Genomic DNA, 13,152 nt, shown 5'->3' on the forward strand with positions numbered 1-13,152 from the left:
TTACTTCACTCTCATATATATTTTTACTTAACTAATATTATAGTATACATACATACATGAACATGATTTTTAAATATTATCTAGTTTGGTTTTTTAGACTGTTATGTTTTATATAATATATATAAATATACAGCAGCATAGCTCGGACGTTAAGCTTCTGCTTACCGTCAAGAAGGTGCCGGGTTCAATCCCTGAATGAAAATGAATTTTTCAGAGTATGCTGTTGGTCAGACCTGGACTTGTGACTCCAGGTTGATCGTTTCCTATCAGAGTTTGTCAATTTTCTCTGATTTCATTGTTGAAACGGTTCCCGGAAAAAAAAAAAAATTGGCTAAAAATCCTTCCTACCTACTATGTCACCACTATTTGAAATTTGATTGATGTACAATAAAATGTATGTACAATTCATAGATGTCTCGTTAATTTGCGAGTTTTTTTAGTGTCTCGCAATTCAACGACTTATAATAAAAATGCTGCATTTGTATTTGTAATTGGCCAGGAAGGCGCATTGGGATTTACCTGTAAGGCCTTCCTGGTATATATGTAAAATAAAAAAATAAATAAATAAAAATATGTGTTATAACAATACTATAATCTCATCAAAAAGAAATAGCTTGGTTATCAGATGATCTGTTTTAAGATATAATCACCGTTATTTGCACTATTTTTTACAATAAATCTCTATCATTTAAAACATAACAGTCTAAAAAAGAAACCTATATATATTTTAATTAAAATCAAAATTAAATAGACGTAAAAATGCCATATCGAAATAACTGACTTGAGCAATTTTTTGCGTACACACAGTATATGCGCAACTTAATAAGATTTTTGTACAGTATGAAAGCAAACATAAAATTTGATAATAGCAGACAACACCAGCAATAATATACTGTTGTATACAACCGTTAAATTATACGATTTTTCTTTTACACAGTGAAAAAAACATTCATAAAGTTGTGAACATCAAAAAACAACGCAAGTGAGTTAGTACCATTTGTCTGCGTTACACTTGTAACAGTTTGCCGGTCTTACAAATGTGTGATAAATGGACATACACACACGCACACACATTTTACGACTATGTGCCTAAAATTTTAAACAATCGTCTGAAGATTCCTCCACGCAAAAAAAATAGCATGCGAATTGGATGAAAAACAATGGTACGGGTCGCGCTTCGTTTCCGGCGTAAAATCGACTGGTGTTTTTTTTTTTTTCACTACACACTAAGGCCGTCGTAAAAAGCTGGAAAAGCGACGAACAAACAAAAATCACAGGTATACACCGCAATGTGGAGGGGTGGGTTAGACATAAATAAATCGACGGGAGTTCACCCCTCGCTCTCCCCGACGCAACGCTCAGCCTCCCGGGTCGACGAATTATTAGTGGGACCCGAAACGGGTCTTCATTTTTAGCGGTCCCGCGGGAAAAATAATACCACGCATTTTTCAGAGGCTGAAAACAAAAAAAAAATAAAATAAAAACATCCCTCCCCACCGTTGATCGACGACACTCGCTGAAATTTCACGCTTTAATTATTTTCGGCGTTTAACCTGACATATTATATACACAAGCCGTAAAAACAACATCGTAAGTAATTTTCGACAATTCCTCATTGAAAGGCATCAAATATTATTTATTTATTTATTACAATTTTGAAATATTGACATTACAGAGCAGTTCTAAGTCTATGGCTAAACAAAAAAAGAAAAAAAGTATACAATAATATATATATAATAAATTAAATTTATTTTGATCGAAAAAAATAATCTTCAAAAAAAAGTTTTTTTAAAAACATATCTAATTCAAATTTATTTCAAACGTGTCTAAAACGATATTTTTTCTACATCACAATGGCGGAGAATACATTTACTTATATTGATGACCAAAATGAGCAATATGGCAAAGTATGAAAACGATCGGATAAGAGGAAAAGTGAAGAATAAATAAATGTATGTAAGCTTATTGTAAATCATATTAACAATTAGATATAACATAACTTCTTATTGAATACTTATCTCGCAGATAAAACTCCGTGAAGAGATATATACTTTTAGCCGTGAAATGTCAGATTTGATATATTTGGCCAAAAATCAATATATATCGTGTATTACATTACATGAAGCTGGACGCCAAATTTGAAATTTATATATACATATGAGAGTTAAAACTATAAATATTTAAATATTAGAGATAACGAGAACCTATAGAGCAGATTTTATAAAATATAGAGTGAATTATAGGCGTTTAAACAATTAAAATCTGAAATAGCATATCAAGGCGAAAAGGTTGAAGATAGATTATGGTAGCCTTACGTACCGTCATAAACGTCACCGTATCCGAGACTTTGGATATTTGTTACGCATTGGATACGATATTTTATCTCCAACGTAATGGCAGACGATACATTAACGTATATTGATGACCAAAATGAGCAACATGGCAAAATATGAAAACGATCGGATAAGAGATAAAAATGACCACTAACACGAAAGCCATGTGAACTGTATAAAAGGTAAGTAAAAAGAGTTATGTATGTAAAAACGGACCGTCGCGTCGGTATGATTGTATGTGACTATATGGCAGACGCAAATTATGTATGTATGTATATATACTTTTTCAGTTTTGGTTCCCGATTCCTTTATCAGTTCCGGATCCGGATTCCTATTTCGGTTCCGGGTCCGTACTCCTTTTTCAGTTCTAGTTCCCGATTCGTTTTTTAGTTCCGGATTTTGATTCCATTTCAGTTCCAGATCTGGATTACTGTTTCAGTTCCGGTTCCCGATTCCTTTTTCAGTTCCAGATCCTGATTCCTTTTTCAGTTTCGGTTCCGGATTCCCTTTTCAGGTCTGGATCCGAATTCCTATTTCAGTTTCGGATCCCGATGGGTAGTATATGGGACGGATAGTACAATGTTCCGCGTGGGAAGCTTTCGATTGATCAGAGTAAAAGTTACAATGAATACTAGTAGATATCGTTTATTGTCGATCCATCAACCAGCCAGCTCCGAATGAATCACGGAACAAATCCACCGACTATTTATACATGGCATGTAACGTTCTCGCCATTTGCAGCCTCACTTTTTGACGTCTTTGTTTTCGGTTTCGTCTATCTTTGTTTTCAACTCTCTAATTTTAACTTTTTGGCTTGATTTTGGACTGAGACTGTCGTATGAAGTCTTAATATTCCGAACTGCAATATTTTATGATCCTTTTATCATACTAGATTTAATAGACATTTTCATCCCACATGTCGAAGGTTAGAGCTGTCTAAATTCCGTTGTTGAAATACAAGTATTGTACACATTTTGTAATAAAGCTTATTTACAAGCTTTTTATTAGCTTCACTGTGTTAGTTCAGTTACATTCCTTCCTGTGAATAAATTGTGATCTGAAATTAAACCACTTCCACTCTTCAAATCGCTTTAATATCTTACCAACATACGGAGATTATTAAAGTGAAGCTAGAGGTTTTTAATCGTGAAGTAACTCATTAAAAATTACATCGTTATCTTGTGTCAAATCGAAGCGAAGACAGCTAGCTATCGAATCCCGTGTTTCTACCACCGCTTCATAATTCACAAGCTCAACAGTTAAGAGGGCTGGATACCCGAAACCTTAATTTTGTTGCCGTTCCTTTCTTCGATATATATATTGAGTGAATGTATAAATTCAGTGAATGCGACAATATATATCAATATACGTATATATTGAGTAAATACGACAGTTGCGCTTTGACCAGATAATACCTATTTTAAATCGACAAAATCGAGGTTTCGTATTCTCCAGTTTTCTCCTCCAAAACCGGACCAATTTAAAAAAAAAATCATCATCGGTATGAGAAAGCTATTTTCTATGTTTTTCGTATTTTTTTAAAAATCAACTATTAAATTAGCATGCTAGACTCTTTTCGTGGGTGTAAAACCGAGGCGATTTTATAGATGTTTGGTGGCTCCTAGCTCCTATAAAAAATAACTAATCAAAAAAAATAAAAATATAGAAACATGCCTATGGTAGATATCCATAGCATGTTAAAAAATGATTTCTCTAGTGCCATAATTGAGGAATGGAGAAGTGTAATACGTTTGTATGGACAAATCGCTGGTGTTCAGCCCTATTAAGCAGTTACATATAACAGTTACCTTTTTCAATTGTTTAGGTATACTCTTACTCTCATTATTCATTTCAAGTATGATTTTCAATTAATTAGGATGAAAGTCAAACTTTCAAAGATGAAATGTTCAATAATATTACGCTATTAAATACTCAAACACGTTAATGAATATCCCGGTCGGGAAACGGGACTACCAATTAGTAACAAGTCCTTTTACAAAAGCACATGTATACGTAATAGATAAATTCAAAGCGAAAGTCAAATTTATCGCATCAAACTAAGCCAGATGGAAACGGGGTAAGAATTTCACTGAACGAAAAAAAAAAGAAAAACACAAGAAAGGGAAAAGAAAGCAGACGACGACAAAATTCAGTGAAAACTTTCAGGGTCACACGAACCCTTAAACTTTCCTTCGGGACGTCTTTTAAAATCGCACTCGGTACGAAGCACTTATTAATCCTTCGCATTGCCACTTTTGTAATCATTGTCGTCGACATTTCCTTGACAAATTGCTCGATCCCATAGCAATATTCAACATTCAAATTTCGAAAAAATAAGTGGCAGAAGTCCAATTTTCAATTCCTAAAACTCTTTTTCTGTTTAACTTGATTCACAAATTGTTATAACTTATTTTAATTAAATATGTTGAGAATTAAATATTTTTTGATATTGCAAAATGTAAACACTATATTTCTGTTTTTCGAGGTATTTCTTGAAATGAAGAAAAGTGGCTCACATAAATTTATTTATTTATTATTATATTAAATTAATGTTTTACCTTGATGGCATTACGGATTGCCCCTGAGCGACACATATGGTACTAAACTTTTATACATATAAATAATTTGAAATCATATTCGAATTGTGGTGAAAAATAGTCGGTAGGATGGTTGTTGTTAATTTGATGACGCATCAATAATATCAAATTCCAAAATAATAAAAGTAAAGTCAAAAATTAGCAAAATTAGCTCAAAATACATACATATGTACAACGACAAAAATATATTTGTAACTTTAAAAATTTGCTAGATATTTAATTTTACTCTAGTGAGTAAAAATGCGATTTTTTGTTGCTCAGTGTAGTTAGCCGAAATTTCAGATCGATTTGACGATCGGAAGTGACCCAACTCAAGACCTAGACGACCCAAATCTGTATGTCAAGCCTAATAAATAGTGGAATACAAAAGAAGCTACTACACACTACAAAAGCAAAACTGCCTTATTTAAAATTTACGTACACACCAGATAAGAAACATGCTAGGTTTGTGGGAAAATTTTCAAGAAGAGGGCGGGGAAGTTGGGAAAGCCAAACGTCTTTCCAGCATCTCATTCTAGTTTCGTGTAATGTTGCAGCATTTTCATAAGAAGGGGGAGGGGGGTTCAACGACAAACGCGCACGACATAACGCTTACGCGACAAAACACTCACGGACGTTATACTCACAAATAAAACGCTCACGTGACATAACACTCACGGACATTATATTTACAGACAAAACGCTTATATAAAAACGATATACGTAAAATAATCCCGTTGATTTGTTTTACATAGAAAAGCATTTATAATTAACACCAATTAAAAAAATACACAGACACACAATTTTTTTCTAGATCATGAAAAGGTGACCAGTAATAGATTCTGAGTTCAAATCAGTCAAAATCTCGAGTTCGAATTTTCGCATGATCACAAAACTTCATCTATTGTTACTACGTACATAGATAGAGTAAAAACTAACCGCAACTATCCAAAAGTCCTTATTAATCCGAAGGAATAAAAGAAATCTTATAATAAAGTTTATATATCATGAATAAATTCAGATTAAACTGGTTTATCTAATACAGCGGCTTCCAAACTTTATGCTACTACGCCTCCCTTTTTCCGCGCCTCCCTACCTTTTATTTTTTATAAACCTCGTTTAAGTTTCACTTATGATTAAAATTCAGGAAAAAATTTGCCTCTTATTAATAGATATAATAATATAGACACGTTTTAAATAATAAACCTTTATTTAAAAAAAATACTGAACACTTCAATAGACAGAATAATCAATAGACAGTCTCCCCTGGCAATAGTCTCCGCCTCCCAGTTTGGAAACCGCTGATCTAATATATATACATATAGAATGTCCGTGAGCATATTGTCGCGTGAGCATTGTGTCGTGCGCGTTGTGTCGTTGAGTGTTAAGTCCGTGAGCGTTTTTTAGTGACACCGGGGAGGCTTACGCGACAAAACACTCAGGGGTAGCTGTGAGTTTCTTTCTAGCATCCCATTCTAGTTTTGTGAAATGTTTTAGCACTACAAATTTTCGTTACACGTTCAGCCACATAAAAGAATTCACTATGCTGCCTGTAAAGAAGTTTTGCTTCGAAAATTCGGACCTTCTTTTTAAAGTTTGTCGGCTTTATATCAAAATAATCAGACGATAATTACCACCAAAATCATAATCCACTTGCACTTTTCATCCTTCTGTTCCACAAGACAAACAAGAAACCACTTGAGATCTGCTACGCTCACAATTTAGTATGCATTAAAAAGATATACAATACATTTGTACATATAGGTATATACATACAACATCTGAAAAGATAAATTGAAATATTTCGACGTAAGAATCCCCGATTCCCGAGGAAAGTTTATCCCGGATTCGCGATGTAAATTCGGTCACGCTCCCCATACATATTGCGCATTACGCACCCCATATATTTTACGCGTGTATCAATTTTATTAAAGTGCACATTCTATTCACTCTTGCGTGAGATTTCGCGGATTCCACGCAAATATAAACACACACACACACACATCTATCTTTATATATTTATGTATAAATAAAACATGAAAGACACTCACTTATTGTACAGCACGATGTCTGGCCTCCATATGTGATCCGATGGAACGTGCAACATTTCGACGCCGCCATACTCCTTGGGGTCCCACTTGAGTTTGTAATCGAACCAACTCTGCAAAATTAAACAAATTTGAATTTAATTCACAGAAATCCAACTGAACATGTGTTATTTATTTATTTATTTATTTATTTTAATATACAAGTATACCACAGAGTCTTTACAGGTCACCCCAATATGACACTGTGGCCAGACAATACATAAAAGATCAAATACATAAGAAAAAATAAAACAACAATAATAGAAAAACAAATAAAATAAAACATTTAAAAAATTGTACATAAAAATTAAAAATTGAAAAATTGAGAATTAATAAATTGAAAAATCAAAAATGAAAATAATACACAAAAAAAAAACACATATATAAATAGTTTAAATTGAATTAAAAGTAAAAAACAGTAAAAATACGGATAGATTATCCGGTGAAATATTGAAAATATCAATGTGATTGCTGACCAAATTCAAGCAGCGTAAGACTCGAGCGATTGGTGAAAAAGCAAGAACATTAGTTCTTGCTTTAATAGTTTGGAACAATGGACGCAATCGATAATCAATGAGGCGAGATGGAACCCAAAATTTCATTTCTTCCAATATAGTTGAGTTGTAAATATCACCTCTTAATAATTTGAAGAAATGACACACAAGATGCATATCCCGCCGATGAGATAGGGAACTATAGCCAACAGAACCTTGCACAAAAGCACTAGGAAACAGTTGAGGGTAGTATCCAAACTCCCTCATATATAGATAGCGGAGGAACTTCCTTTGAACTCTTTCAATTTTTAGAGAGTGAGTTAATTCACTGGGACTCCATATAATGGCATCAGATTCCAAAATGCTTCGGACCAATGCGTTATAAAGAAGACGCAAAACTCTTAAATTATTGAAATTGTGAGCATTACGTAAAACGAAACCCAGCATCTTTGAAGCTTTATTGCACATATTGGAAATATGGATACCAAACTTCCATCTGCTCTCAAACGTAACGCCAAGGTCTTTTTTGGATAATGTTCTACACAGTGGAGGAGATATAAGGTGGGGTTAGAAGACCGAGAAAAAGACATAATATTGCATTTACTAACGCTAAGAGGTAAATGATTATTAGTCGCCCAGCACCATAAAGAGTTCAAATTACTCTGAAGGACCTCACAGTCAGAAACACTATCAATTTTCATGAATAACTTGAGGTCATCAGCATATAGTAAAAAATTTGAATCTGAAAGTACCGAGCCAATATCATTCACATATATTAAAAACAGTAAAGGTCCCAAATTAGAGCCTTGGGGCACGCCAGAAGATGTGAGGTATACTTCAGAGAAATGGCCATCAAAACAAACAAACTGACGACGATTACTTAAATAAGAAGTAAAAAAATCAGTAAGATTATCCGATAGACCAAAATTGGCCAATTTCTTAATAAGTATTGAATGATCAACCTTATCAAAAGCTTTAGCAAAATCGGTATAGATCACATCAACTTGATGCCCTGCATCTAGCGATTTAGTAATGAAGTTTGAGAAAGACAAAAGATTAGTAGTCGTAGAGCGTGCTGAACGAAAACCATGCTGTTGGTCTATGATAAACCGACTGCAATGGTTATAAAGTAATCTCTGCAAAATTATTTCGAATAATTTGGCTGGAGCCGAAACAATGGCTATTGGTCTGTAATTATTAATAAAAGATTTATCGTCATTTTTGTGAATTGGAGTGACTTTGGTGCATTTCCAAGAGTCAGGGAACAGAGAATATTTCAGTGATAAATTATAGATATGAAGCAAAGGATATAACAAACTGGACTTGCATCCCTTTAAAACAAAATCGGGAATAAAGTCAGGACCAAAAGATCTATTAGGTTTCAGCTTCTGGAACCCATACTCCATATCACTGATATTAAATTCAAATACTGACAGAATGAAGGAATGACTTATTTGAAACTTATTATTTGAAGATTGAGTGAATGAGTCTACAAATGCAGATTTAAAATGCTCAGCAAAACCCTTAGCGATATCTTTCGAACCTGAGAACGACTCATCACCATTGAACATCATTGTCAAATTCGAATTGTTATTATGTTTAGAATTTATAAAGTTCCAAAATAATTTTGGGTTTATGGAAATGGAATCTTCACATTTCTTAATGAAGTCAGCGTGACAAATTGAGATCAATTTTTTGGAATGAGAACGCAACTGACAGAATTCAACGTAATCATGTGAGTCCTTAGTGAACTTCCAGCGTTTGTGCAAGTAACATTTACGACTGATGACTACGATTAATTCAGCTGAGAACCAACTAGGAAAAATTCTTCTGGATTTAGGAAATTTTTTGTTAAAGCATTTGTTAAAAGAAGAATGCACAATCCTATTAAATATCTCGACAGCAGCATTCACATCCAAGCACTCGAAAAGATCAATCCACTCCGATTCCAACAAAACAGAATTCAGGCCAGCAAAGTCAACATTATTAAATTTCCAACCATAAAAATCAAGATTAACAGAATTACAATTACGATTACTATTGTACCCAGAATCATTTAACATTAAATGGGAACATGTAGCATCAAAATCAATACTGAGCGTAGGGTGAAACTTATCCTCAGGAACAATAAAACAGGGACTTCTACTGGAATTGCAAATAATATTGGACAACACCAAGTCAAGTTTTCCGCCATAAACATTGCATACATTATTCAAATCTGATAAATTAAAAAGATTGCACATATGCGACAGTTCCATGCTTACATTCTTCAAAGAAACAGTGTTAAAGTCCCCTACAATCAAAATATTTTTACTCTTTAGAAAGTTAAATTCCTCTTGTAATTTATTAAAAAAAACTTCAGAGATCTTATCGTTTTGATTTGGAGGAAAATATACTACACAAATATAGATGGAACACCGCGGAAGATCAACTCGAACCCAAAGATGTTCACCAACTGATTGAAGACGGTGAATTTGTTGAGCAGACCGCACACGATCGGCACGAACAGCCAGTAAAACACCGCCTCCTCTGCTGGCCCTATCTCTTCTGAAAACTAAGTATCTATCATCGAATATCTCGAAGTCGCAAACAGATTCATTTAGCCAAGTCTCCGTAAGTGCAATGAAGTCATGATGCTGTACCAGAACAGAAGAAAGGCAATCAACAGTTTTGGAGTTAAGACCCCTAACATTCTGGTACAGCATCGTCATCTTGCGAATCTTGCGCACCCTATTTGTTATAGGGTGCCGGGCTCCGACGAAATTTCCATGGGTTGAAAGCTATACCAGCGGGCCAAAAGTCCGGATTCAAAACACTAGTATAGACAGCTTCGATGACAGATAATTTGAAAGAAGAGTAAGCTTTAGGACCATTCGAGTTTAATTTTACAGCTATAGCATCACTGGATGGCAATTTCATGTTAACATAATTAGTTAATGAGTCAATGGTGGTGTCCTTGTGAAGATAAAGAACATGAACAAACTTCCTATGTTGTGCTGGCAATAATAGGTTGCTAGTAGAACCGGTACCAGTAAAGAATTGTCGAGAAGGAAGAGATGATGTTCCTGGAGACGAAGATAGTGCGGTGTTCTGTAGAATATTATCAGGTGTAGAAGCAGAAGCAGGAGCACAATAAACAGGAACACAAGCAGATGCTGGAGCAGAAGCTGATGTAAGTGTAGCTGAAGCTGAAGATGGCAGATGTGAAGAAGAAGAAGATAGCGCTGCGACTTGACTGTAAGATTTCGTGGGTTTTATAGGAGAAGGAGGAGAAGCAGAAACAGAAACAGGAGAAGCAGAAACAGTAGCACAACCAGGAGTAGATGCTGAAGCTGAAGCAGATGCAAGTGAAGTTGAAGCTGAAGAATGCGGAGGTGAAGCGGCAGAGGATACCGCTGAAACGTCGTACTGGCCACTGACAGGTGTTTGTTTACACACAGTGGTATTGTTGCATTCCGTGTGTGTTGTCGAAGTGGAGAGTACATGTAATGTTACCTCACCCGATTGCAGAGTCGTAGGTACGCCAGAAACAGCTGGAGCCAGGATTGCCGCCGGAGAAGGACGACACATCATCCTCCTAATTTCGCCGATATCTGAGTGGACAGTCTGGAGGAACTCCACAGACTGTTTCAGCGAGGCCAGACTGTCAAAAGCGACGCGTGCGATAGATACTATACTGTTAATTGAGGCGCTGATAAATTGCACCCTGTCCCTGGTAAGGACATTGGCACCAGAACCCTTCTTTGAAAGGTCAGCAAGTATCGTCCGGCTCAAAGATATAATATCCTCCATGGTAGAAGTAGTTGTAATTTTGTTCAAAACACAGCACAGTGCGACGTGCGACTCGAGCGAACGCCGAACATTTACATTTGGTACGCTCGAACATTAACATTTGATTAGATACGCTCGGAGTACATAGATGTACTCCGAGTTGTATCTAATCTATTTTTATTTTTATTTTATTTCAATCCAACATGTACACTCGCCTTTACAGATCACTCCAAAGTGCCGAGTGTACTAATATAGACATAATACAATTGATACAAGCATTTTCTACAATACGAAATCATACAAACATCATCCACATGATATCTATGGAGAAATTTTTGCAATTTTTTTATTATAGAAATGGGCGAACCTCAAGACGCTAAATAACTTGAGATTTGCAAGAGAGATTGGAAAGGAGATGCCAATTTTACAAGAACCGTTTCAGTGAAAATCAGAAAAAATCGACCTAGAGTCACAAACCAAGGTCTGTCTAACAGCTATGTACTAGGGATAATCGAACCCTGACCATTCTGCTCGAAAGCATAATATGTTAACCACTAGTTCACGCTGTTGGTTAATATGTTAACGGTACCTGACGTACGAGAGTCAGTCAATGTGTGTGCATCGATTCAACTAGCATGAGCAAAAGCTTTTAATAGTCAATACAGTGCGAGCGAAAGCTCTTAATAAACAATTCTACGAGTCTCTCAAGTTCATCGTTCCAATATAAAATTCGACTTTCAACATCAAGTTCAAAAGTGATTTTCAAATATAATAGTGATAACTAAAGCGCGGACCCAGAGCGCGCCGTCTATTGTTGAATTATTGTAAATGCTTTGTAAAAAAGGTTCGGAAAACCTTTAACAATGCATTTACAACATGTGAACAATGAACGGCGCGCTCTGGGTCCGCTCTTTAGTGATAACCTTGTGAAAAACAATCTATTTCATAATAATTTTATTCCAGACGATTGGGAGAACAGTGCGATCCCCATCGTATATATAAATAATATATATATAATACAAATGAATGATAAAGTAAATAGATATAATAGAATGATTATAATAATATATGTACATACATACATATAGCAATAATATTAAATGAATTTTTTAAAAAGATAAACAACCAGAGAAACGTGACAGTGTATATGTAAATATAACATAAGGAATTTATTTGCTTTGATTCAAATCGCAACAAATTTAAATTGTATAAAAAAAATCACTAAATATTATAAACATAAAATATCAAAATAGAAATATTATAAGGTCAAAATAAAATAATGAATCCAAACCAAAACCTCATCAGATCTAAATTAGCATATAAAAAATACAAATGTAAATTTTCAGCTTGATACGTTCAGTGTTGTGGAAAAAATCGTATGGTCACAAAATTTTTGACCATTCTAAGAGGTAAAAATCCCACTTCCGGTTTATTAAATTTCACGATTTTCATCACATTAATACAAGGATTATGCTTGATTTTTTTTCGTTAAGAGCACACACATTTAAGGGGTCGAAAAAAGTTTTGTCTTTCCTAGACAAAACTTTAAGTATAATTAAATCAAAACAATAGACCATACAGTTGATAGATTTTCATTATAAATCTAAGATAAACCCTTGACCGGTGAATTGACCCAAGACACTATGACATATGAGAGGCCTTGAGAGCTAATCGCACAGTAATTAAATTCAAGACCTCTTCCAGAGAGAGGAAGAGATACATATGTACCTGAGAGGTTATATATCAGATGTGTAAATCATAAGATCTATTGAAAGGTAAAAAACACAACATATGTACATACATATAATAACACTGTCCGACACAAAAAATGGTTCAGAGACGAGATATGACTTCTCTTATAGATCTATGCCCTGTAAACAGAATTAAATAA

General features: G+C 34.6%; 1 protein-coding gene across 1 annotated transcript in view; it reads right to left on the bottom strand.

Annotated features, from left to right (window-relative positions):
- LOC143914384 (acetylcholine receptor subunit alpha-like) overlaps nucleotides 1-13,152 on the bottom strand; it is a 220,890-nt gene that overhangs the window by 96,396 nt on the left and 111,342 nt on the right. Inside the window, exon 3 of the mRNA XM_077434587.1 lies at nucleotides 6,961-7,070. Within this exon, the coding sequence (XP_077290713.1) occupies nucleotides 6,961-7,070 (110 nt within the window). The remainder of the gene's footprint in view (nucleotides 1-6,960; nucleotides 7,071-13,152) is intronic.

Source organism: Arctopsyche grandis, chromosome 1, assembly GCF_051622035.1.
Source record: "Arctopsyche grandis isolate Sample6627 chromosome 1, ASM5162203v2, whole genome shotgun sequence".
In the NCBI taxonomy this organism is placed as follows: domain Eukaryota; kingdom Metazoa; phylum Arthropoda; class Insecta; order Trichoptera; family Hydropsychidae; genus Arctopsyche; species Arctopsyche grandis.